The sequence below is a fragment of the Cydia strobilella genome, chromosome 1 (assembly GCF_947568885.1).
Source record: "Cydia strobilella chromosome 1, ilCydStro3.1, whole genome shotgun sequence".
Taxonomy (NCBI): domain Eukaryota; kingdom Metazoa; phylum Arthropoda; class Insecta; order Lepidoptera; family Tortricidae; genus Cydia; species Cydia strobilella.
The window spans coordinates 34,754,027-34,782,022 of record NC_086041.1 but is presented as its reverse complement, the minus strand read 5'-3'; the positions used below and the strand labels follow the sequence as shown (position 1 = coordinate 34,782,022).

General features: G+C 38.2%; 1 protein-coding gene across 1 annotated transcript; it reads left to right on the top strand.

Annotated features, from left to right (window-relative positions):
• LOC134744940 (acyl-CoA Delta-9 desaturase-like) lies at positions 1–26,714 on the top strand. The gene is made up of 5 exons (XM_063678891.1): positions 1–137; positions 12,012–12,235; positions 15,453–15,583; positions 22,083–22,288; positions 25,432–26,714. Exons 2-5 carry the CDS (start codon positions 12,016–12,018, stop codon positions 25,928–25,930), a joined length of 1,056 nt encoding a protein of 351 aa, XP_063534961.1. The 5' UTR covers positions 1–137; positions 12,012–12,015; the 3' UTR covers positions 25,931–26,714.
• Positions 26,715–27,996: the final 1,282 nt, after the last annotated feature.

Here is a 27,996-nt window from a genome sequence, read left to right as displayed (position 1 = left end):
TCCAGCGGTGCGCACGCGGTCTTGTCCAACATCTAAGTATATATATCGAGCGCGAGAAATGCTGCGTGACAGTCGCGCGGAAAACGTTAAGTGATCATAAGGAGGTTCTCGAGTGTCGGAAGTAATCTAGTTTAACTGTAAGTATTTTATTTATTTCCTGTTTTGAGTTTTGCATCGTAAGTTAAAAATGTTTTGTTTTGTAAAATGAGTGACAGTTTTTTTTAATGAAAGTTATAAAGTAGAAAAACTTTTTGTGTAATTTCGGGTTACGCAAATATTTTTAGGTCGTAGAATTTGCGTGGTGATGCCGAATTTTCTAAATGTAGTAAACTTTTTTTAACTAAATCATAATAAACTTAAGTTTAATATGAAATTAACATAAAAAAATCTCAATTTCGAATAAGTATTATTATATTATATTATTATATTGTTTAATACACTAGCAGCTGAAAGCTGATGCGTGTATATCACTGCACTTGTTTTTTTTTTTACTATTAGGTCTACTAGTGTTCATTTTGTTAGTTATTTTAAGTTTAAGTATGTAGTTTAAAAATTTTAAAAAATTAATGGTAGACGAGATACAACAAGTACCTACATACATACAAGTACGTCCTACCTAAAGTTCCGTTTTGCGGTAATTGTCAATGCCAATCTAAATATTCAATATCAATATTGAATATTGAATGTCAATATTGTCAAGTAAAGTATCGACTTGTAAGGTAAATAAAAAATAAATCAAGTTAAATAGTTATTTGTGCAACAAGAGAGGAAAGTTGGTTTTTCTTGCGAGTGTTTATTTTGAAGCGAGTGATTCTAAGGTAGAATCTTGAGCGTAGCGAGGGACTCAAAAACACGAGATGTAAAATAACTTTGCTCTCGTGTTGCACACATAGTTTTTCACCTCAGTAGTGACAACATATTAAAGGTTAAAATGTATTTCGAATTACACAAAATAAACAGATAAAAAAAGAATTATAATATGTACGATACGATAAGATACCATACGATACGATACGATACGAGACGAGACCGGACCGGACCGGACTGGACCGGACCGTACCGTACCGTAGTATGAAGTTCATGGCCTTCACTAAATTAAAAAGCTACATTGTTTCACTCCCTGGAGTGAGGAAAGTCGCACTTTCCTCACTCCAGGGAGTGACGAAAGTACCTAGGCTTGTTCGAGCTGCTGAGGTGAAAATATATTATCTGACTAATTGGCTAGCTCAGCGCTCAGCACAAATTTTCAAACAAGTGGAAACTTCTTTTAACAGCCGCTTGGCTTCTCTTCTTATTTATTTTGCAAAGTGTTGTTTCGACTTCACAACTAGCTTTAACTTTAAAGCTGAAATAAACTTTAAGTACGTGAGCAGTTTAGTTATTTGATATTTGGCTGCATCACAGATCATATAAGCTGCGGAAAAGTATATGAAATCTTTCTTGTAGGTAATTTTACTAATTTTATGTAAATTATTTATGTAAAAAGACATTTTTATTTTAGTTATTTACGAAAAACTAAAAAAGGGACCTTTACACCCCCCTCTACCCGTTAGCGTCACCCCCATCCACCAGTACTTTTAGTATATTGTTTCAGGCACCTTTATCTACAACTGTTGCAAAATACGCTTACACAAAAATAATTTTCCCCGATTTTCCTTCGTTTGGTGGCCTATAACATCTGAATTATAAGTATTTATCTTTCATATGTTAAAGAATTAACAAAACTATCTACAGTAAGAACAAAACTAGAAAAAAATCTAGGTATAAAACATTTACATATATATAACAATAACTGAACGTTTTGTTTAACCTCTCGCTATTACGTGTTTTATGATAACTTTGACCTCAATTTGTTATTCAGGAAAACCCTGAAGTTTGTCAAAGAAACGTGTTAGACAAAGGTCTCGCATTTTATAATGCATGAATAATAATGGCTAATGTTGAAATAATAAATTTATATACGTACATAGTTTAAAAAAACCGGCCAAGTGCGAGTCGAACTCGCCCAGCGAGGGTTCCGTACTTTTTAGTATTTGTTGTTGTAGCGGCAACAGAAATACATCATCTGTGAAAATTTCAACTGTCTAGCTATGTTCATGAGATACAGCCTGGTGACAGACAGACGGACAGATGGACGACGGAGTCTTAGTAATAGGGTCCCGTATTTACCCTTTGGGTACGGAACAATAAAAACCATCCCTAGCAAACATACCGTTCTTCAATCGTTAAATTTATTTCATTATCTTCTTCTTCCTGCCCTTATCCCACGTTATGTGGGGTCGGCACAACATGTTTTTCTCTTCCATTGTCCTCTATCTTTCGTCACCTCAGCACTCACTCCTTTCTTTCTCATATCCTCTTTCACACAATCCATCTATCGCTTTTTGGGTCTACCATACGCTCTCCGTCCATCTACAATCATCCCTAACATTCTTTTGCCTATATGGCATTCATCCCTCCTCATCACATGCCCATACCACGCTAACCTACTACTTCTTATCTTTCATTATATTATTCTGATTCTTAAATTTCCATACTGTGTACTTTACAGCATACATACAAATATTTTACACGAGCCCTTATATTCCCTATCTCAAACAGGCCGCGGGGTTCGAAGCCTGTAATGACAGAACCGATAAGCCGTCGGCGTATTAGCAATCAGATAACACTGAAGTCGGGCCATTGTTACGAGACCCGCGATCTTTAGAAAGAAAGGAAAGTCCGGAATCTTATTGGCCATGGAATGCTATACACAACGAAAAATCGTATTTAAGACTGTACAGTCGAACGCCTATATTTGTCTTCACTCGTCCCCAGTAGCATTTCTACGTCATTATGACGTCGCTGACGTCATTTTGCTACCTGGGGTTTAGTTCTATCTTGTGAGAAATATGGCATAAACGAGTACAGGGCTCAAAGACGGTATACATGTTAATATCGTTCGAATTGGGCCGTTAGTCCATTCTATATTGTTGTATTAAAATGATCATATGCGATATCGCTACCATTTCTTAACAGAGCAGCTAACAAAATATGACGCGTATCGGTCAATTGATAGTTCCCTTAAAAGAGTAAGGTCATGTGTATATGGGGCATTTTCTGTGAAAAGGGACCTTATTGTCGATGGCGCTTACGCCGCACAGCGTCGCGCGGCATTGTATTTACATCAGCATCGTTTATAATGGCGTAAGCGCCGGTCCCTTTTTATAGAAAACACCACATATACTAAAGATGGCGCGATATGTAGGTAGTAGGTAGTAGCTGGTCACTGTGACATGTCATCGTTATTGTTATTGCTTGGTCCATATCGCGTCATGATCACGCCACGGAGCACGCACATCTTGTTGCGATGCGAAGCTGCAATCCAAACTTGCTATCACCATCACGTTTTGACCGGATTGTCCTCTAAAAATATCGGATAAATTAATTATTTCAGTCAGATTATAGTTAACGCTATCTCTACTGAGCTCGTTCACTTACGTACTAACAATGGCATTCTGTTAAACAAAAGCCATTATTTCTTTTATGTGAGCGCGTGGCCTTATTGTGCCTGAGGCTCACACACAAAGGCCACGCGCTCACGCAAAAGAAATAATGGCTTTTGTTTAACAGAATGCCATTGTTAGTACGTAAGTGAATGAGCTCAGTAGAGATAGCGTTAACTATACACTGACTGTCATAGTATAAAACAAACGGCGCGATTCGGGAAATGAATTAGAGATTCACGATATGAAATAGTCAAGACATGTGACGTCCCACGGGTAAAGGTACCTTATGGCGGTTGGAGCTTACGCTATTAATAACGCCGCTCCAATTAAAATTGAATGGCGCCAGCGGCCATAAGGTAGCTTGCTTTTCATATCTAGTGAATCTAATTTGTTTCTCGAATCGCGCCGAAAGTCGCTTCCTGCTGTCTGTTCCTATGTATGCTTAGATCTTTAAAACTACGCTACGGATTTTGATGCGATTTTTTTTAATAGATAGAGTGATTCAAGAGGAAGGTTTTTATGTATAATACATCAGCATTGCACCCGTGCGTACCGGGGCGGATCGCTAGTAATTAATTAAAATGATAATGTTTGATTATTAAAGTCATAGTATTTTGTTTGTACAATGTCCGTGGCTAACCTAAACTCACCTTAATGTAAAGCCACCGCGTAGCCTATAGACGCTTGAAACTCCAGGGTGCCTAGCCAAGATGTCAATCGTTTGCCCTATGACAACGAAACGCTATCTGTCTCTGTAAGAGTGATAGAGAGACAGAAAGCGTTTCGTTTTCGTTAGGTTTGTTTCAACTTTCAACTAAATCGGTTCAGCGGTTTAAGCATGAAGAGGTAACAGACAGACAGATACACTTTCGCATGTGTAATATTAGTATGGACGTATTTTATATAAGTATGTATATCGTCGCCTAGCACCCATAGTAGGTACAAGCTTTGCTTAGTTTGGGGCTAGGTTGATGGTTGATCTGTGTAAAATGTCCCCCAATTTTTTATTTTTTTTTAAGTCTACTAAGTGTCCCACTGCTGGGCAAAGGCCTCTCCCCTTGATTTCCACGACTCCCGATTTGGTGTTTCCTCCGGCCAGTTGTTCAGGAAGCTGTCCAGGTCATCCCGTCATCTCCGTTTGGGCCTGCCCCGTCCACGCCCCTCTACCTATTTATTTTATTTATTTTATTTTTTATTTCAGAACGTTTTAAAATGATATTATAGAAATTCGTGTGCCTCTTTATGAAGTGCGAATAGTCCTCCAATTCTTTTGGTCATTCTTTATAGCTCTGATTGGAGTCAAAGGTCGCAAAACATCACGCGATCTATAAACTTTCCCAACCGCGTACGTGACTATCTCTCAGTATCCATTATTATAGCAAATGATTGGCGCTTTGTAATAATAGATTGTTTAATAGCTTAATTAGATCACCGAACAGGTTTGTCGTTAAGCATTTTTGGAATGCATTGACTTTAATGGGTTCGATCAGGTGCACTGCATTATCTATATCACTCAATTGGCTAAGTCAGGGGCGGCAAAGTGTCTCTATTGTTTCCCAAAAAGTTTTAAGTAATAATGTATTGTTTGTCCGCATTTTCGTTAGACATAATGCCATAAAACAAACATAACCTAGCTAACCTAATCTATAGGATAACCTTACGATAACTTAAACAATAATAACTTAAAACTATGTAAAACAAAGGGAACCCGCGGCAAACAAACTTAAGGGGCTGTCAACGCCCAATGTCCTTGAAATTGATGTTACTTACTGCAGTTTTTTAAGAAAAACTATTTGGTTTAGTAAAAAAAAATATATGTTAATATTAATTATATTTCAAAGACCGTGGCCGTACTCCATACACGAAAAATAATTGCAATTTTTTTGACTTATGGGTCTGTAATTAAACGACAATTTTTAATATTTAGACCTAAACCGCTAAAGAGTAATATTACACATAACACAAATAATCCACATTATTTTTATTTCATTAGTTTTCTTATTATTCGCTTGCCCAGGCCCAGTAACATGCGACAGTGATATGTCATTTACTCCTATACAAATAGACAGTGTGCTTTTTGTTTTGTACTTACAAAAGGATAAGGTATGTTTAGGTCTGTAATTAGATTATGTAGGTTCAGATACAATAGTAAAAAAAATACAGCGAATTTAAGTTTTTCACACAAAACTTGTGCTCTATTTCGTTTGTTCTATATACTAGAGCTATATAAACTAATTACAGACCTAGATATACCTCATGTTATTGCATGTGCAAAGTTTCATTACAATCCAACACGTAGTTTTAAAATGAGAACTAAACTCCGTTTGTATGGGAAGGTGGAATTCGGCCGAGCTTGCCGGGGACTCTTAAGAGAGGAGCCAACCGCATTAGGAATACATCAGTTTTAGGAATCTTAAACTGCCAGAAAACTTGATTTGAGTGTTCTAAGCCCTAATAGGGTAGCAATTTGTCATAGAGAACTTTCAAAAATTGCGAAGTTCTCTGTATTTTTAGGGTTCCGTACCCCAAAGGGTAAAAACGGGATCCTATTACTAAGACTCCGCTGTCCGTCCGTCACCAGGCTGTATTTCATGAACCGTGGTGTATTTCTGTTGCCGCTATAACAATAAATACTAAAAACAGAATAAAATAAATATTTAAGTGGGGCTCCCATACAACGAACGTGATTTTTTGCCGTTTTGTATAATGGTACGGAACCCTTCGTGCGCGAAACCGACTCACACTAGTCGCACTTGACCGGTTTTTTTTGCACCTTCAAATACAAATGTTTATTTCAAAGAATATGGTATGGTCAAATTATAATAATTTTTAACAAGCAGAAACGTCTGCGATCGATGTGGAAAATTGCATTCGAATTGTCTCATGAAAGTTTCCAGAAATTTCGGCAACTTTGAGAATGTTCTGCAAGTTACAGGCAAGGAGACTCTTTGACAACAGTTTACAGAATACAGAGTTTAAACAGTAAAGTAAAATGTGTCGTTAGGATGAGGGGTACGATCAATTTGATTATACATGACATATGCATTTATTGCCATATGTAAGCTGCTTTTACCGACACTGAGTAGCAAAGTGACGTCAGCGACGTACGAGTGACCTCATAATGACGTCATTTATACGTCATAATGACGTAACGGACGTCATAATGACGTCTAAATGCTACCTGGGTATCTCTTGGGCCAAATTGAATCTTTTCAAGGGTTTACTAATGTATTGCCAAAAATCGTTTCCCAAAGTATTACTTCCCAAACTATTTTACGCAAATTATCACTTGGCAAAATTTCATTTCGCAAATTTTCATAATCCAACCTAACCTAACCCTAAATCTTGAAAAGGGGAGACCGCCGTTTAGCCAAAATATTTTTCGCCAAATTTCACTTCCCAACAAACTTATGGCATCAGTTTCATTTCCCAAATGAAATTTTAGCAAGTTTTTATTTCGCAACCATTTCATTTCGCAACCCCATAGTTGGGAAATGAAAATCACGTACAAGGTTGTACTATTTGGGAAATGAAACTGATGCCATAAGTTTGTTGGGAAGTGAAATTTGGCGAAAAATATTTTGGCTAAACGGCGGTATCCCCTTTTCAAGATTTACTTCGCCAAAAGCAAAAATGTCTTTACATGTCATTTCATGGCTTTGGTTGTCCGATTTCAATGATTGCACATTAATCACCATGGACCCGGAATGGGGTCCCTTTGTTTGACGCAATTATTGAGTCAGAATGTAATGATTGTCTTATGAAGGGTACACGGATAGAATATGTCTAGTCACTTTTTTCTGAAAATGAGATTTTCATTTCAAAATGTAGAGATCTTAATGAACTATTGGTTATATCTTTTGCCACCACTGTATAATATATGTAACACAACTTTTTATTTAGTTAAAAAAGGCCTGGTCACGGAATTACCATACATTTTGACATGGTTCCAAATTTTAAAACCGCGATTACTCAAAATGTTACTTAAGTGACGACATGTTCTTTCCGTGTACCCCTCATATTATCATTAGTCATAATTCTGAAACCGTTAACTTTCAGGATTTTCCTCGGGTTATCCTATATAGATAGGTTAGGTTTGTTTTATGGCAATCCTGAAAAGTTACGCGTATCTGAGAAAAAACAAATTATGACTAATGATAATATGACAATCATTACATTATGACTTTCAATAATTATGTCAAACAATAGTGACCCCTGCGAAATATCACTTAGTATAGACTGGTTGCTCTAAATTACTAATCACTTATATATACTAGGTACTTAAGAGCATCTAATGTCTAGCTGTATGTAATTATATTTAATCACAATAGGTTTCAAACTTAAATTACAATTAGATCGGGAAGTAGATACTTATGCCAATCGAAATGATATTTTAGTATCTAATTTAAAACATGCCAAGTGCGAGTCGGACTCGCACACGAAGGGTTCCGTACCATTACGCAAAAAACTGCAAAAAATCACGTTTATTGTATAGGAGCCTCACTTAAATATTTATTTTATTCTGTTTTTAGTATTTGTTGTTATAGCGGCAACGGCAACAGTAATACATCATCTGTGAAAATTTCAACTGTCTAGCTATCACGGTTCATGATGAGATACAGCCTGGTGACGGACAGACGGACAGACAGACGGACAGACGGACAGTGGAGTCTTAGTAATAGGGTCCCGTTTTTACCCTTTGAGTACGGAACCCTAAAAATATACTTTAAAATGTTCATCTTTTTTTTAAATTTGTTAATATGAAAGGAAAAACGATTTTCTTTTGACGTCATGCAAGTAATACAAGATATAAGTATACTGAATCGGTTTATTTACTTCGTATTACGGTACTTCTATTGTCCATCTGGTAATCATGCAATCCATTATGTTTTATTACTTATTTGTACCTAACAAGTAACTGTTTTACGTTGTTTTTAAGGTCCCGTATCCAAAGGGTAAAAACGGGACCCCATTACTAAGACTTCGCTGTCTGTCTGTTCGTCTGTCCGTCTGTCACCACTGTCACCAGGCTGTATCTCATGAACCGTGATAACTAGACAGTTGAAATTTTAACAGATGATGTATTTCTGTTGGGTTTTCTAGTGACATTTGGCATTTCGAACTATGGAAAAGACCACCATCTACACTAGCGCCCCTAGCTGCGAATTCATACGCGTTAGCCCTCATTCAAATGAACGTTTTCAAATATTTATCATCCAAAATCATCTCTTAAAAGTCAATTCTACCGCATGAGGAAACAAATCAAAATTGTGTATACAATACAAGAGCTCTAGTAACTTTTAAATACAATTTATACCACCTTCTATTGAAACCGAGCTCAAATTGGTTTCACAACATCAATGGTTTCCTTTGCAGCGTTCAAATAGACCTAAATTGGAATTAAATTGCACAGTTTGAGAAGCCAGACTCCCATTTGCGCTATTAAAGTGCCTTAGCGCTCGGTATTAATTCTAATTTCTAATTGATAATAATTCTTAACTGTATAACATTATTAATACACTTTAGCAATTAAGACAGAAACAGAAATAACAGTTTCGTATTATTGAGTAATTCAAATACAAACTTGTATAACAGTTGAGGCTGAGGTTTTTATGGGACAATCAATTCTGTTTTGCGATTTCGGGGTTGATTGATTCTTAGAGCGTTTTCATATTGTCCGATCCGATCCGATATCGGATGTAGGATCCGACATCCGCGTAGTCAGACCGCGGGGGCGCGCCCGGGCGCCATCCTGCGGTCACGCTTAACAACAAGCATTATGCCTATACATACGCACACAAACAAATATTATCGGTCCGACAGCTGACGGGGGATTCCGATATGACTGAATTTATCGGAAGCGCCTTTCCGATATCGGATGTCGGAAGGCGCCTATGACACAGCTGTAGGAGAGTGCAATTGGGATCAAGTCCGCATTTTTTACGTTATTTATCGTTTTTAGGTTTCCGTACCCAAAGGGTAAAAACGGGACCCTATTACTAAGACTCTGCTGTCCGTCTGTCACCAGGATGTATCTCATGAACCGTGATAGCTAGACAGTTGAAATTTTCACAGATGATGTATTTTCGTTCCCGCTATAACAACAAATACTAAAAACAGAATAATATAAATATTTAAGTGGGGCTCCCATACAACAAACGTGATTTTTTTGCTGTTTTTTCCGTAATGGTACGGAACCCTTCGTGCGCGAGTCCGAATCGCACTTGGCCGATTTTTTAATAATAATGATTTATTAAATGCATAACTAAATACAGAGAAACGCATATATCTTACATTTTACTTTCTTCCGACATCCGATATCGGATCGGAAAATGTTAAAACGCTCTTATATGACCTAATAGGACTCCATCTATACAGAGGTTGGCAACAGGCGGCCCGCGAACCTCTCGCTTGTCGTCCGCGAGCCTTTTTTTTGTTTTCGGAGTGGGAAATGCATCCGCGAGCCTCCCCGGATTTTGTATGTAATATTGACAAACGAAAATATCTGATAATGATAAAGTCACAAATATTTGTCAACTACTATATAGTATATATGTAGCCCATGGCTGCTAAAAGGTTGCCTGTTATGTGACCTATGACATAACAATACCCTTTGTTTGTAGAAGAGGAAATCCATACTTGATAATTATTCGAAATTAGAAACGATATGAATATTAAATAACGATATGAACTGCGTCACAGACATAATTGTGTGTTTTTTTAGTTTAAGGATATATTTTATAATAATATGTATGCTGGTTTTAAGGTATCTATGGGCCAATAGTAGCTTGAAAATAAAGATTTCCATTCATTTCATTAATATAACATTTTAAGTAGTTAACCCCGTCTCATGAATATTGTAGTTCTGATAATAACATTATATTTTAATAAATTGAAGCCCAAGTAGTTGGTTTTTTTATATATATCGTATGGCTTTATTCCTGAATAAAGATTTACTTTTATTTACTTTTGTACACGTGTAATGTTGATGAAAGTAATTATTGTATTGATATCACGTCTGTTCGCTTCATGCCATGTATGTATTGTTTCCTTTGTGTGAGTAGTCGCCCATTGTGTCTGAGCCCGTGGCACGTCTAATCATTTGTGAAAATTCATACTATACACGTTTTGGGCCAACGTATTGTATACATCAGGATAATATGTCCATAACGGGATCAAACGAGTATCTCTATGGACGGTCGCGTGCAAATTAAACTGATAAGAAAATTTGACGCACGTTCTTGTTCTTATCAATTCACATGTCTATAAAGCTAAAGGCCGATTAACACAAATAAAAACATTGTTATCGACATCAATAGCCGTTATTTCTACTTAATGGCACGCCTCGAAGGGGATTATATTAAAAATAATTAATAGATCCTTATCCTTACTGTATAAATATGTTGTTTATGCATTGCTATAGTTTATTAAAGTGCAAAGTAGATGCAGATAGACTCTCTTGGCTTAGCTGGATAGTTGTGATAAATGTTTTTTAAGTATTTGAAGACTATTTCTGGAACAAGGTTAGATTCCTGCGGGCATGGTTCCATTTTTATCGCCTATCACTATGTCCATCACTGTCGCAATTACATACTTGTTAGAACGTGACAGGCATGGTGACAAGCGATAAAAGTGCGACCGTGCTACCGCTGCTGATTTGTATTGATTATTGATATTCATAGATACTTTTAATTGTTGGCAATTGCAATACGCTAGTTTGCCGTCACCATTTTTTTAGAACTAACCTTTGCTTCAGTTTGTAATTTAGTTTAGCGCTTTTGAAACTATGAAAACGGATTATATCGCGTATATTGAATTTATAATACATCCCGACGTTTCGAACCCTTTACAGCGTTCGTGGTCAACGATAGCGATATAATCCGTTTTCATAGTTTTATTTCATGAGTAACTATCGCGGTAACCGAAGACAATATTAGCGTATTTATTAATTAAGACAGCTGCTCTATCTGGTTTCCTTTATTTTTTTCAAAAACACGTAAACCTTTTCGACAATCGCAAAATGCACATTTCTGCCATGCATAACAGTCACAACAGCCATTGGAAAGCAAATTTGAATTTAGAACTTATTGCTTAGTAAATTAAAGCGTTTTCCAACATCTGTTCGTGATTTTGAATTGTCTGTTATATTTATTTTAAATGTAGCTATTTTTTTTTCATGTCACTATATTGTCACTATAAATTTATGATGTTATAGACTTGTAAAAGAGCCCTTGGGGCCTATAGTCTGCATCATCACAAATGACTTTTTCGTCTAAGACGGTAATCTGTTAAACAAACGCCATTGTCTCTTTTGTGCGGGCTGTCGGCCTTTGTATGCCATTGTGTGGCGTGCTACGGCGCGTGCGGCGCTCACACACAATGGCACACAAAGGCCGACAGCTCGCACAAAAGAGGCCATGGCGTTTGTTTAACAGATTACCGTCTTAGACGAAAATGAAGAATATACTTGCAGAATACATTTTTAACTTTTTAATTTTCTCATTCAATTATTCTTTTTTTCAGCACAATGCCGCCTCAAGGGCAACCCGCGGCCTGGGTGCTGGATGAGAACGACGCCCTCGCCGAAGAAAAAGACGGGGGTCTCCACACCCCCGCCCCGGAGGCCGGGAAGAGAAAACTGCAGATCGTGTGGAGGAATGTCACCCTGTTCGTGTTCCTGCATATCGGAGCGCTGTACGGCGGATACCTGTTCTTTACTAAGGCCATGTGGATTACGAGGATTTTCAGTAAGTGTATAATCAATCAATCTTTAATGTCAAAAATTACAACACAAATAAAATTAAAAATACACAACACCCTAAATTAAATAACAAAATCACACATAAAAAAAATTATAGTAATATATACAAATGTCAATAAAAAAACCATTAAAAATCAAAAATACAAATGTCAATAAAATAATACTCTGGGAATCATTTTATGTTAAACTTACTTACTTACTTACTTACTCCATTGGCTCAGAGACTCAAAATGAGACTTGGCCTCCGACACAAGACAGCTCCTTTTCTTTTTTTTTTCTTTTTTTTATGTTAAACTTACTATAAAATTCTTTTACCGTGAAAAATGCCTGGTTAATCAAAAACGCTTTCAACTTTTTAACAAATATAAAACATAGAGATGGCCTCCCCTGCCCCGGAGGCCGAGAAAAGAAAACTGTAGATTGCGTGGAGGAAGCGCTCCGATATGCAGGAACACTATATTATACTCTCATTCTACTATATCAATCACTGGTAAGATCATATCTTGAGTATGCTTCAGTAGCGTGGAACCCATACTACCAAATTTACGTAGATAAAATAGAAATGGCGCAGAAGAAATTTCTTCGCTTTCTGAATTTTAAAATAAAGAGTCCGCGTTGTTCATACGCTGATCTTTTGATCAAGTTTAACATGCTGTCTCTGGAGAACCGACGAGCCGTTGCTGACGCAGTGATGCTGCGCAATATCTGCGTAGCCGATGTAGACTGCCCGCAGCTTCTCGCGGCCCTACAGTTTCGCACTCCGCAGAAGTTGACCAGGTCCAAACACTTATTTAGTTTACCGCTTACGCGTTCTAACGCAGGCAAACGGGCTCCTTTACATAGAATTTGCGACCACCACAACCAGCTACTTTGTAATGTAGATTTATTCTCATGCTCCCGTGCCTCATTCAAGGCTGCTGTCACAAAATTATATAAAAAATAGATAAGTAGTTTTAGATCATAACATTCATAAATCATAAATATGAATTTAATGTAGTTGTTGTAGTTAAAATAGTTAAGTGTTGCATGTTGCTAGGTTTACATTCTAATACCACTTATGTTCTCGGTGAGATATGCTTAAGGAAACAACATAATCTATAATAGTTATGTATATTCTGTCTATATTGTTCTTCACTTGTATGCTTCTGTTTTATCTCCTTGTAATAAAATAAATAAAATAAAACACGAACAGGATGACAACCCTGTTCGTGTTCCTGCATATCGGAGCGCTGTACGGTGGCTACCTGCGGTCACCGTGCCTGTCACGTTCTAACAAACGTAAGTACGAAAGTGACGGGCATAGTGACAGGCGATACAAATGGAATCATACTGCGCCCGCTGTTCTTCACTGTGGATCATGAGGACTTTCAGTGTTTTCTTTTTAATCAGAGACCTTATTCTTACCAATTCAGGGCTTTCCAACCAGGCGCGCCTCACTTGGGGCCTGGGGGGCGTAGAGTCCAAGCATATTCACAGCGTGTGGCTCCATCGGTGTCAGCATGGTTGCATTTTTATCCCCTGTCACTATGCCTGTTACTTTCGCACTTACATACTTGTTAGAACGTGACAGGCATGGTGACAGGCGATAAAAATGCTACCGTGCTAAGCCAGATTTACCCCCTTGTTCATAAAACTTTACAAGCTTCAATTAGTTCAGTTAAATAAATAAATAATAAATAAATATTATAGGACATTCTTACACAGATTGACTAAGTCCCACGGTAAGCCCAAGGAGGCTTGTGTTATGGGTACTCAGACAACGATATATATAATATATAAATACTTAAACACATAGAAAACACCCATGACTCGGGAAGAAATATCTGTGCTCATCACACAAATAAATGGCCTTAGTTAAACACTCCATTTCGGCCCCTTGGGAGGCGTAGTATACGTTCTGGGTTGAGTTCAAACTTTGAACCGCTAACTGTGAATACAGGACACTACGAATATTGTTTGAAAGTAGCTCAAATTTATATTTGCGTTATCAACTACCCAGATAGCATTTATACGTCATTATGACGTCCCGTCCGTTACGTCATTATGCCCTATAAATGACGTCACCTGTACGTTGCTGACGTCACCTTGTTACCTGTAGTCACTAGAAGAAAAATGTTTCTTGGAATTTTGAATGTTACGATATGTAGAACATCATTTTAAAATAATTCCATTGTAATTGCAATATTACCCAGAATGGTCTCTGACAACTTTTTCGATTTCATCCTAAATAAAATTTACGACTCAGCTACGAGCATAGAATAATAATAGTATTCCATCTACGCTTCCGATTTTTTTTACAACCACCAACCGTAAGTAACATTGATAAAACTAGTTTGAACTTGAAGTTTATTGCACTAGGTTAAGGTACAAAGTTGAATGTGTTTTCCAACGTTACTTACGGCTGTTAAGGGTGTTAAGATAGATTTAACGAGAGAACACGTAGCTATCATACGGGCAGTATAGTAAGTGCTCATGTAGGGATACTAGTACTACGACCTACTAAAGGTTCTATCCAATGAGATTCCTTCATTTTTGAAGCAATATGCGGGGGTTGGTGGGTTTTGGTTATTACCTATAGTCTGCATTTTCTCAAATGATTTTTAATTTTTACGCTTAAGACGGTAATTTGTTAAAAAAAGCTATTGTCTCTTGTGCGAGCGGTCGGCCTTTGTGTGCCATTGTGTGTTGGCGCGTGCGGCGCTCACACACAATGGCACGCAATGGCCGACCGCTCGCACAAAAAGAGACAATGTCTTTTGTTTAACAGATTACCGTCTTAAGCGTAAAAATAATTTGAGAAGTTGCAGATTATACTAGAAATGTAGGTAAACGTTGGGAAGCTATTTGGGTTTGTATAGGCTCACAATAGGTTTTTTTTTTAATAATAAATATCTTAATTTTCGTTAAGGTTGACCCATTTTTTATTACGGGTGACCGGTGATCACATGAAGATTTCTATAGAAAGCGAAGCGTCTGACCCGGACCGTTCTATCGTGAGTCATCCTTAAAGGATAATTCGTGTATTTGTGACATTTTCAACCAAAATGTACCACATTGTCGCTTGTCAATAAGGTTGATTTTAAATTGAAGCTATATGGAAATAGCGCCTTATTGAGTACCCTTTTGATTGAGAATGGCACATCTTGTCGTGCATCTGCTATGTCAAGTACAAGAAATATATTTTTATTATTGTTTATTTCCAGCGGTTCTATTATACGTCATGTCCGGCCTGGGCATCACGGCGGGAGCACACAGGTTATGGGCCCACAAGTCGTACAAGGCGCGCCTGCCTCTGAGGATACTGCTCACGCTGTTCAACACACTTGCCTTCCAGGTCAGTTAACCCAGTCAACAATTTCTGCCAGAAGATGTGAATTATGACGTGAATTTTTGGTGATTTTTTTCAATTTTAAGTCTTACGGAAATAAATGACGTCAAAAATCACGTCGACATATGTATCAAAATGACGTCAAGTGATGACATCAATAGTGACGATAAATTTGTGACATCGTCACGTGAAACATGACGTTTGCAATCACGTGATGCGACGTCTAAAATGCCCAATAAATCACGTCAATAATGACGTGACCTTGCTGTCTGGGAACATTCGATAGAACACAGTACAGGGGGCCAATTCAAACATGATATCAATTTTGATAACAAAATGATGTATTTTTGTTATACGCGCGTGCGTCTCGCGCGCGCTTATATGTGCCATTCTCAATTAAAAGGGTACTTATTGTTGGTTGTCAATAAGGCGCTATTTCCATATAGCTTCAATTTGAAATCAACCTTATTGACAAGCGACAATGTGGTTGCTTTTAGTTGAAAATGTCAAATATAGTATGAATTTTCTCAAATGATTTTTACGCCTCACACCTTAATCTGTTAAACAAAAGCCTTTGTATATTTTGTTCCGCGGTTACCAATGCTACCGCTACTGACTGAACGGGAACAAACTCGTTTAAAAACGAATTTTACCGTCCTATTTATATGGTTCAAGTTTATGTAGTAATTCTGTATTTTGAGGCCACACAGGCAACCGTTCGTCCTTCATTACCCAAACTGGTTATATCAGAATGAGGTTTTACATTTTGAACCTTAATACTATCACGATAGTTGCTTTTTAACGACATGGTTGCTATGGCACGCGCTCGGCACGCGACTAAGGCGCCTCTCCATAAAAAAAACAAAGGCTTTTGTTTAACGGATTAGGGTCTGAGGCCTCAAAATCATTTCAGAAATTTCATACTATACCTATATGTACGGACGTCGGACAAGTACGAGCGAAATGCACGCACGAATGGTAAATAACAGGCCAGGCCAATTACGTATACTGACATCAGAAGGACATCCTGCATTTCGCTCGTACTTGTCCGAACATGTATTGGCGCGAGCAAGACGCACGATGACTAAATGATATCATTCAAATGTCATTCTGATGTCAGTGTATGTACGTTCAAATTGGCCTATAAATGACATTATTTAAATATCATTTTGATGGCAAATGCACGTTCGAATTGCCTATCATCTTGGCTATATAATAGGCCCCCTGAACTCACGGCTCCTTAAGAGCCCGGCAATCTCGGTTCTCCATAGAAACGTAGTTACGCTCTCATTTCAAAACGACTATCTAGATTGCTCTGAAACTTTGTACTTACAATAGAATAATGTATGTCTAGGTCTGTAATTAGTTTATGTAGGTTCAGATAGAATAGTTAAAAAAATACAGCGAATTTAAATTTTTCATACAAAACTTGTTTTTGCTCTATTTCGTTAGTTTCATATACTAGAGCTACATAAACTCATAACAGACCTAGATATACATCATGTCATTGTATGTGCAAAGTTTCATTACAATCCAACACGTAGTTTTAAAATGATAACGAAACTCCGTTTGTATGGGAAGGTGAAATTCGGCCGAGCTTGCGCGGGACTTAGTCTTTTGCGTAAAAACAAGCCACTTCTTAGAAATCGTGTCTTATCATGGCGTAATTAGGGACGTCATTTGTTTTTCCCGCGTTTTTTCTGTTCCAAGTTTGACTAATGAGGGCTACCGTTTTTGTGCTCACCAGTTGGCGCCACTGTAGATGTAGGTCCAGAAAAACGGGTCTCAAAAATCTTCTGTACTTATTTTTATAAAATCTTACGTTCTAATATACACAAAGGTATTTTAATGTCTAAATGTGTCATTTTTCCCACCTGTTTAATTTTAGTTGGCACTTTTTTAAACCATTAACATTTATTGAGCTATATCTATTGTTTACCATGATTAATCAAAGATGGACAAAGATTTACCACAATTATGAATAAGGAGTGAAAATTTGCGTTAAAAATTTTGAAATTTCTATGCATTTGACATTTTGAAAGACCTCCATCTACACTAGCGCCCCTAGCGGCGAAATTAAACGCGGTAGCCCTCATTGTTATAAAAGGGTGTACAATAAATTGGTAGAAGTGACATTTCTTTTAAAATACATGAAATCCCGTAAAAGTAAACAATTTGCCAACTTGTTACACGCATCGATAATTTCATGATTTACCTGCCTCGCTAATAAATTTTTCGGGTGCTAACGAACCAAAGAAATATGTAGCGCGATGCTGAAATTTTTAATTAACAAATTAATCATTAATTGTTCAGTCGTGTCGTGCTCACTCCCGTGTTGTTTGGAACTGTTAAGAGGCTATCGACCGTCCAGTGGCGACCTCATTATAGTGATGGTTATATGTGGTATTTTCTATAAAAAAGGGACCTTATTGTCGATAGCGCTTACGCCATTATAAACGATGCTCCGATATAAATACAATGCCGCGCGACGCTGTGCGGCGTACAGGGACCGGACAACCCTTTCCGCGATAAAACCCTTTCAATGGGCGACACTTAAACACGGCTAACACATTGAAAGACTTTCCCTTTTGAGTTGCAAGCCCATTCATACCCTTACCTTTGACTAACCCTTACCGAAAAGCTAACCAAAAATAAGGCTAGCTCTTAATAAGGGTTACCCTTATCTTTAAGCGCTTTTTATAAAGGTTTCCCTTTGCGTGAAAGAGACAGGATTAGTATATATCTACAGTAGTGTATGAAAAGGAAAGAAAATACTCGCCTAGTCAAAGAACGCCGCCGTCGCCGCCGACGATCGCTCGGATTCGAAGTAATGTGTGCTTTATGAACAAGGTAGACGACTTAAATTAGCACGCTTATATGCTAAAAGGGAAGCCCTTTATAAGGCTAACCCTTATAAGCAATATGCAAGGTGTTGGTGAGCGGATGATAAGGGTTTTGTAAGGGTATTTGGGCTACCGATTACTCAAATGTGGTAGCTTTATATAAGGGTTTTTAAAACCAAAACAAAGGGTTTCGTCTGGCAAAGGGTATGGTGAGTTAAGCCTTATGCAATACCCTTATAAAACCCCGATAAGGGATAGCGGGCCGGTCCCTGGCGGCGTAAGCGCCATCGACAATAAGGTCCCTTTTCATAGAAAATGCCCCATATTGGGTTTGACAAATGCCTTTAGAGCAGCATTTCCCAAACTATGGGTCGCGACCCACTGCTTCAAAGGTTTTTTCTCCAAAGGTCATCCGACATCCGATATCGGATCGTACAATGTGAAAACGCAAGGGTTAGCACGTGACTATGTGACAACCGAGATGAGACGTCACGTTTTCACCCGTCCGTTATTTTTATCAGCACGCGCCCACCACGGTTGACCCCTCGACCATTAATCGGCTGACGTGTAATCACAACGTACATTTCCGTCCATATGAGAGTCACGCCGAAGAAAGGTCGCTTGAATGTTATTGTTATCTGTGTGATTGTCTCTGTGTTATAGGTGATGTTAAACACATGATTTTTGTAATTAAAATAAGGTCAATACGGATCAATGTGACATAAGATTGCCATTTATTTAATTTTTCACAATTTTAACTTATTATTATTTACGGGACTTAATTCAATATTCAATTCTTTATTCAAATAGGCCTAGCAACAAGCACTTTTAAATTGTCAAGTTTTAAATATTACCTTAATCTAAATATCAGAGCAATTTATTGATGCAGTTATTATTATTCTTAAAAACATTGAATTATTATAGATATGTCAAACTTAATAATAAGAATTCACAAAAGGATCGTCAAACACCAAAATTGTATAAAAAATACTAGTCTAGAAACTTTCTAGAATAAAAATCTAAATGTCAAAAAATACGGATTACCTTTATAGGTATTCATTGAATTATCAATTTCATCATTATTAACACAATAATAAATAATTTATTATTTTCAATCACAATCCCACGGTGTTTCATCATTCATGTAGTCTTGTGTGCTATAATAGGCTTTAGAGAAAGTTTACGTTTTACATATTTTTTAAATTTATTAACATAATTCAGTGATGCATAATAATGCATAATAAATATGCATAATCGCATAGACTTAAGTTTTAAAATTACCTCCGACGTTTTGAGGACGGCATTTTGTGATTAAGAGGATACGGGAGCTGAGATTTAAATATTTTAGGTGAATATATCCGTCTCGCTAACGGAAGCGGCTCTTAAAAATAGTGCAAAAAGGACAACGCCAGGTTAGGCGATAAATCCTGCGTAAAAATCTCTAAAAACGAGGTTTCGTATTCGACTGTTTCCTCCTCCAAAACTTAACCAAATGTAACGAAGTTTTGAGATCTAAATGGTAATGAAATTATCTGTGTTGGACTGTTTTGCTTTTTAGGCTAATTGATATCAGTTTTGAATACCTTTCTTCTATTTGCGGCCTAGTAAATTAGGCCATTTTTGTGAATATTTAAGTGCTCTAGCGTCTTAAAAAACAAAAATATCAAAAAAGCAAACCAGTCCGATACAGATATTCAAAATAGATTTAGATTTATTTATTTCACAATAATTAATTACAATAATAATCTGTGTTGAAAAAATCACTGCTCTAGTTTCAAAAACCATGAAGGAAACAATTGAGTACGTTTGTATGGAGAAATGACCACTCCAGTTGCCTCTTAAGGTACCTAGTTTGGTAGAGTTCCTAAATAGTTCCAAGTCCAATTCTTAAAAAAATATGAGATGATGAAATATGAGAACTCATCAACCGAATAAAAGCACTTCTTTAACAAATAAGTTTTGAGACAATTTTTAAACAAATTTAATTTAGCGACTGTCTTCAAATCGGATGGCAATCTATTGAATAGAGTAACTGCCTGGTAAGCCGAAGAGTGTTTGACCACTTGCAGTTTAGTGGTTATAGGATATATACAAAAGGTAATCACGGTCTATATCCCGGTCAATATAAGTCATATATTAAATACTAGCTTTTGCCCGCGACTTCTTCTGCGTAGACTTATATAGAAACAGCAGCTAAAGTAAGTATAGCGCCTGGATCAATTCTCATAGCAATTATTCAATTTGAGCATACTATGCACACAAATCAGGAGGCACTTCATTAATCATCTCAATTTCACCCCGCTTTTTACTTTCTTAAGGGATGATTTTCGGGATAAAAACTATCCTATGTCCTTCTTAGGGACTCAACCTATCTCTATGCCAAATTTCATCTAAATCGATTCAGACAGAAAGACAGACAGACGGACAGACTTTCGCATTTATAATATTAGTATGGATGGATTGAAAACGCTAACAATTATTGATGGAATGCACTTCGATTACGACAAAAACTGCAACATTTAACAACGTTGAGTAACTTCAACGGAAGCATGCAACCGCTTAATGAATTCATTTATTCACATACATTACAGCTATCTGTAATGCAGACTGTTCCCGGTGTGCGAGCGGGACATCACTAGCGCCGTCTCGGTCACACACCGAGGTTTCCGGATCCGTAGCAATGTGACGGGAACTGCTTGTTTCGTAAAGATTGTTTAGATTATTGGTAGACATAGCGTGGATTACTTACTTCGCACACGGTGCCCACGGTGGCTAAAAAATAAGTCCATTCCCGTTGCCAGGGAAGTTTTGGGATTATACTGAGCAACTTTTACTATGGGACCAACCCCGAAATCGCGAAAAACATTTTGGATGAAACATTTTGCCTGGTCCATTTTCTATGGGAGGGTAAAATTTTGTTCCCGATTTCGTGGTTGGTCCCATAGTAAAAGTTGCTCAGTATAATCCCAAAACCTCCCTGGCAACGGGAATGCACTTATTTTTTAGGCACCATGTATAGTAGAAAAAGGCGCGATATTCCAATTTTATATGGGACAATAACCCTTTGCGCCTACGTTTTTTAAATTTCCCGCCTTTTTCTACTGACAAGATTTGCTTGACCAACTATACTTACTTGGTCGTGTCCGAATGTAACCTGATTTTTTACAGAAACCGAAATCGAAGATTCGGATCGGCTATGAGTAGTTTCGGCCGAACGTTCATGATTTTTAGGCCGCAACTTCGGTCGGACACAACCAAATCCGGCTGGGCTGACTTGAAAAGAAAAAAATATTTATAGTTTGTCAAAGGACTGTCTCATTTCAAACATAGGCAGAGAGAATCATACTATCTTTGTCTTACACTAGTACTAGCAACCCAAAAGAAAGGGATGAGTATAATTTTCCTGGTTGTTACTGACTGACAAATTGGTTTGACCAACTATATTTGTTCGAAAGTGTTCACACATTTGCCATATATACGTAAAGTCAAAATCTGATGATGGGAACTTGGACACCTACTTATAGTTTGAGATTGTTTTACGTTGTCCTCTCGAAAAGCACTACATTATAAAATGGAGCTGCTAATAAAGGCCCTAAAACGGTAGCATACTGTTTTGTAATTATATTTGATTCTTTTATTTAAAGATTATATCATTGTTCCAGGATTCCGCGATAGACTGGGCGCGCGACCACCGCATGCACCACAAGTACTCCGAGACCGACGCCGACCCGCACAACGCCACTCGTGGCTTCTTCTTCTCGCACGTTGGCTGGCTAATGGTGCGAAAGCATCCGCAGATCAAGGCCAAAGGTCACACCATCGATATGAGCGACTTACTAGCCGATCCCGTCCTTCGCTTTCAGAAGAAGTAAGTAATTGTTTGTCTGCTTCTTGCACGTGGGCTGGCTATTGGTGCGAAAGCATCCGCAGATCAAGGCCAAAGGTCACACCATCGATATGAGCGACTTACTAGCCGATCCCGTCCTTCGCTTTCAGAAGAAGTAAGTAATTGTTGGTCTGCTTCTTGCACGTGGGCTGGCTATTGGTGCGAAAGCATCCGCAGATCAAGGCCATAGGTCACACCATCGATATGAGCGACTTACTAGCCGATCCCGTCCTTCGCTTTCAGAAGAAGTAAGTAATTGTTTGTCTGCTTCTTGCACGTGGGCTGGCTATTGGTGCGAAAGCATCCGCAAATCAAGGCCAAAGGAAACACCATCGATATGAGCGACTTATTGGTCGATCCCGTGCTGCGCTTCCAGAAGTAAGTAATTGTCTGTCTTCTTCTCGCACATAGGCTTGCTATTGGTGCGAAAGCATCCGCAGATCAAGGCTAAAGGTCACACCATCGATATGAGCGACTTATTGGTCGATCCCGTGCTGCGCTTCCAGAAGTAAGTAATTGTCTGTCTTCTTCTCGCACATAGGCTTGCTATTGGTGCGAAAGCATCCGCAGATCAAGGCCAAAGGTCACACCATCGATATGAGCGACTTACTGGCGGATCGCGTGCTTCGCTTCCAGAAGAAGTAAGTAATTGTTTGTTGTTTGTCTGCGAAAGCATCCGCAAATCAAGGCCAAGGGAAACACCATCGATATGAGCGACTTACTGGCCGATCCCGTCCTTCGCTTTCAGAAGAAGTAAGTAATTGTTTGTCTGCTTCTTGCACGTGGGCTGGCTATTCGTGCGAAAGCATCCGCAAATCAAGGCCAAAGGAAACACCATCGATATGAGCGACTTACTGGCCGATCCCGTGCTGCGCTTCCAGAAGTAAGTAATTGTCTGTCTTCTTCTCGCACATAGGCTTGCTATTGGTGCGAAAGCATCCGCAGATCAAGGCCAAAGGTCACACCATCGATATGAGCGACTTACTGGCGGATCCCGTGCTTCGCTTCCAGAAGAAGTAAGTAATTGTTTGTTGTTTGTCTGCGAAAGCATCCGCAAATCAAGGCCAAGGGAAACACCATCGATATGAGCAACTTAGTGGCCGATCCCGTCCTTCGCTTTCAGAAGAAGTAAGTAATTGTTTGTCTGCTTCTTGCACGTGGGCTTGCTATTGGTGCGAAAGCATCCGCAGATGAAATCCAAGATTAATGTGTCGTTCCCGTGTGTTACTAAATCTTAGAAATTGTGAGTTGTTCGAATTAGCGACCTCCAGGCTAGAAGCGGCACGTTGCTTTTTTTTTCGAAATCGTAAATTTGTTTATACATAATACCCCAGGTAGCAAAGTGACGTCAGCGACGTCATAATGACGTAACAATGACGTAATTATGGTGTCATAATGACGTCGCTGACGCCATAATGACGTATAAATGCTGTTAGGGACATAGAAAATTCAACATTACAGAAATTCTGCGGAATTAAACACAATATGTAACCTTTAAATTAATATTAGTTTATAAAAGTTGTAACAAAAATAGGTGGGATCCGCTTAAGAGTCCCCGGGAAGCTCGGCCGAATTTCACCTTCCCATACAAACGGAGTTTCGTTCTCATCTTAAGGATGACTGACGTTAGACCGGGCCGCGTCCGGGCCGGAGCTTCCGGCGCTTCATTTTCTATGGTAAGCATCACGTGATCACCTGTCATGTCATAGAAAAGTAAGCTCCGGCCCGGACACGGCCCGGTCTAACGTGAGTCATTCTTTATAGCTACGTGTTGGATTGTAATGTAACTGCACATACAATGACATGAGGACAAACGAAACCGAGCAAAAACAAGTTTATGTAGCTTCAGATACTATAATAGTCAAAAAATTTTTTGCTCTATTTCGTTTGTTTTATAAACTGGAGCTATGTAAACTAATTACAGACCTAGATATACCTCATGTTATTGTATGTGCAAAGTTTCATTACAATCCAACACGTATTTTTAAAATGTGAACGAAACTCCGTTTGTATGGGAAGGTGAAATTCGGTCGAGCTTGCCGGAGCAAGTATAATCACATCATCATGCCCTTCTCGTAACTTTAAAGGATAGGTAAACAATTACGTACCTAAACAATGTTTTGATGCCTAGCCATAATTGAATGGCAGGTAAATTAATTCTGAATATCATAATTTCGATACCTACGAAACATGTTTGTTATACAACCCTAAAAGTTTTGAATAGTTGTTAGACCCTAATTGTTTCGGATATGAAACTAAAACCGTCATTATATATGTAATATTAAGGTTCACGCTAGACCGGGCCGTGCTCGGGCCGAGGCGTTCTATGACGGCTGATCGGTGTTCACGTGGTGCTTTCCATAAAAAAACGAAGCGCCGGAAGCTCCGGCCCGTCCCCGGCCCGGTGTTTAACAAGAATGTCTCCTTAGAGTATAAATTCGATGTTTTTATAAGCTTTCATTTCTTCCAATAAGTATGTTCGGTTCAAATATTGCAAGATCTTTAAAATAGACCCACTTTTCATTATTCGATTGAGCTGAAAATTCACATAAATGTGGTATTTTCGATAAAAAGGGACCTTATTGTCGATGGCGCTTACGCCATTATAAACGATGCTCCGATGTAAATACAATGCCGTGCGACGCTGTGAGGCGTAAGCGCTATCGACAATAATGTCCCTTTTCATACAAAATGCCTCAAATTATAATCTAAGTTGAATGACAATGCAATATTATGGTACCATCGAGCTGATCTGATGATGATGATGGGCACAGCAGGTAGCAATAGAAAGTCTGTGATAAAATAACGCAACCTAAGTGTAAGGCCTGAGTGGACGCTCGAAGCGGAGCGTTCGGCGGGGCGTGCAGCGTCAGCAGCGTGGCGTCGGACTCACAAGTGATTTGAGCAGCGTGCACTAAGGCCTCCTATACGTTTGCATTTATTTAACATGCACGCTGCACGCCCCGCCCCGCTGCACGCTCAACTCAAGCGTCCACTCAGGCCTTACACTTATAATATGGTGTTTGTATTTGTTAGAATTGTCTCGAAGAGTAATGTTGCCTGTTGAAAGAAAAGTACAGCTTGTTACAAATATATTTTATTTGACAAAAAACTTATTTTTTCAGATACTACCTGACCCTGATGCCGCTTATCTGCTTCATTCTACCCTCAATAATCCCCACTCTTTGGGGTGAGTCTCTGTGGAACGGCTACTTCGTCTGCGCAATCTTCCGCTATTGCTACGTCCTTAACGTCACCTGGTTGGTCAACTCGGCCGCCCACAAGTGGGGAGACCGCACTTACGACAAAAACATCAACCCTGTCGAAACCAAGCCTGTGTCTTTTCTCGTTTTTGGCGAAGGCTTCCATAATTATCATCACGTTTTCCCTTGGGACTATAAAACTGCCGAGTTAGGAAACTATTCTCTCAATCTTTCAAAGCTCTTCATTGACACTATGTCTAAAATCGGATGGGCTTATGATCTTAAGTCAGTTTCCCCTGACATTGTCGAGAAGCGAGTGAGGAGAACCGGTGATGGAAGCCATCCTGTTTGGGGATGGGACGACGCGCCGGCGGCCGACAAGGGGGTGGCGACTATATCCAACCCTGACAAGACTGAATGAACTGATTAGATCGGTTGACATAGGGTAGACCGAGGAGAATCGGATCACAGGGTGAATCGGATGAAAAATGCGTTGATATTAAATTTGAAGTATTGCATTGATATGAGTACACTTAAATAGCGCTGTACCTGTCTTCTGTTAGCTTGCGACGGCAGTCATAAGCAATATTTTCAGTATCAACTTCTTATTTAGTCTGACCCGATTCGCCCTGTGATAATCCAATTCGCCTCGTCTACTATACGAGAAGTCTGTATTTTGATGTGCAGATTAGCTTAGTGTAGGTGTATCTGCTATTTAGCACCGTTTAACTATAAAAATCATGGTTTTTCATCTGCGCGGCCGATATACGTTTTGGCCTAAGACTCCTTTAGTTAAGACTACTTGAGTTTTTAAAACCGGCCAAGGGGCAAAGCATCACGCGATTAAATATATTATTAAATAAAAAAAATCTCCACCTACCGGTTGGCATTTGTTTAAATGATGAATATGCATTTGTTTATATATTTGATTTTATACAATAGTTAAATAGTGTTAGTATGACTCACGGTAGTTTAAATTAAAATGTTTTATGAACTAGTGTAAGAGTAGCTGTTTACACTCTGCCATTAATTATTGTGACGATTTGTGATAACTATTTGTCGATAATTTAGTTTATTTATTTAGGATTAGGAGTTACCAAATATTATTTAACATTGAATGTATAATTTATCTGCACGTAATTTTGATAGCCGCGAAACATATAGTTTTAGGTATTGTGCTCAATAAATACGTTCTAAAAGACCAATATTTATTATTCATTTTATTTTCCTTAAGATTACTTTGACGTAATTTATGGATGACCATCCATAAATTACGTCACATGAATTTTAAGATTTTTTTGGCCTCATCCCTTCCTTGTCACACCTGGTCACATTTGGCAAACCCCTCCCCCCTATTGTGACTGCACATATTTGGCAATTTAGTTTTCAACGAAATCGGTGTCGCGTACCACTCCAGCAGGGCGACCGCGGGGTGAGGTGCGAGCGGGGGGGCTGCCAAGTGACCGAGGACTTGCCAACTAGCCACCGCGGCCATAACTCGGCTCCGTTGCATTTGTAGATATTTTAATATCATTAAACTCATAGTATAATTATTATGGAGTTCATATTTAGCATCCAAACACCAGGATAGCCCCTCAACAATCGGCAATTCGAATTAAGTACCTATATAAAAACTAAAACACTAAAAACTAAAACTATTTTTGATAATAGCAATATTATAAATTTTACAACACAAAACCGATTATAAAGAAAAATTACACGAATGAAAACAAATAGGTATCATTGTAAAAAGTAATTAACCTACCTAAAACTATAAGAACGAATAAAAAAAAATCTAAACAATTTTCGGTTACAGATAAGGTTAAAGTGACGTCACAAACTTTGAGTCCCCACTCCCCCTTGTCACAATATCTCAATTTTTTTTACTTGTCCCTCCCCATAAACGTGTGACGTAATTAATGGATGACCCCCTTTTTATAGAACTGCTTCTACAAATAAAAACAATACCTAAGTATCTACTGTAAGTACCCAACTACAATTCTTGTAATGTTTAGTTTAGTTATAATACTTATAATATTGTCAAACCTATTTTTTAATATTGTCTTCGGTTACCGCGATAGTTACTCATGAAATAAAACTATGAAAACGGATTATATCGCGTATATTGAATTTATAATACATCCCGACGTTTCGAACTCTTTACAGCGTTTAATTTTTTTCTCACCTTTGTATGAAAGAGCGAATACCTATTTTTTAATTTTTTTCTCACCTTTGTATGAAAGAGCGAATACCTTCTAACACAAGTGTCAAACTTAAAAGGAGGATTCGACACCCAGGATAAACCTTGTTAAAAAATAAACGAATTTTTCGAATTTTTGAATTTTTGAAACTAACAATTTGTGTTCGAATAGGTCAAATAAATAAATAAATAAAATCCGATTACGAGGTAGGCAAAATCCGTCGCACGCGTGCGCGTTTTTGTTAGCCCGCTCAACCGCTCCGTGCCACCGCGCCATCTAGCGTTGC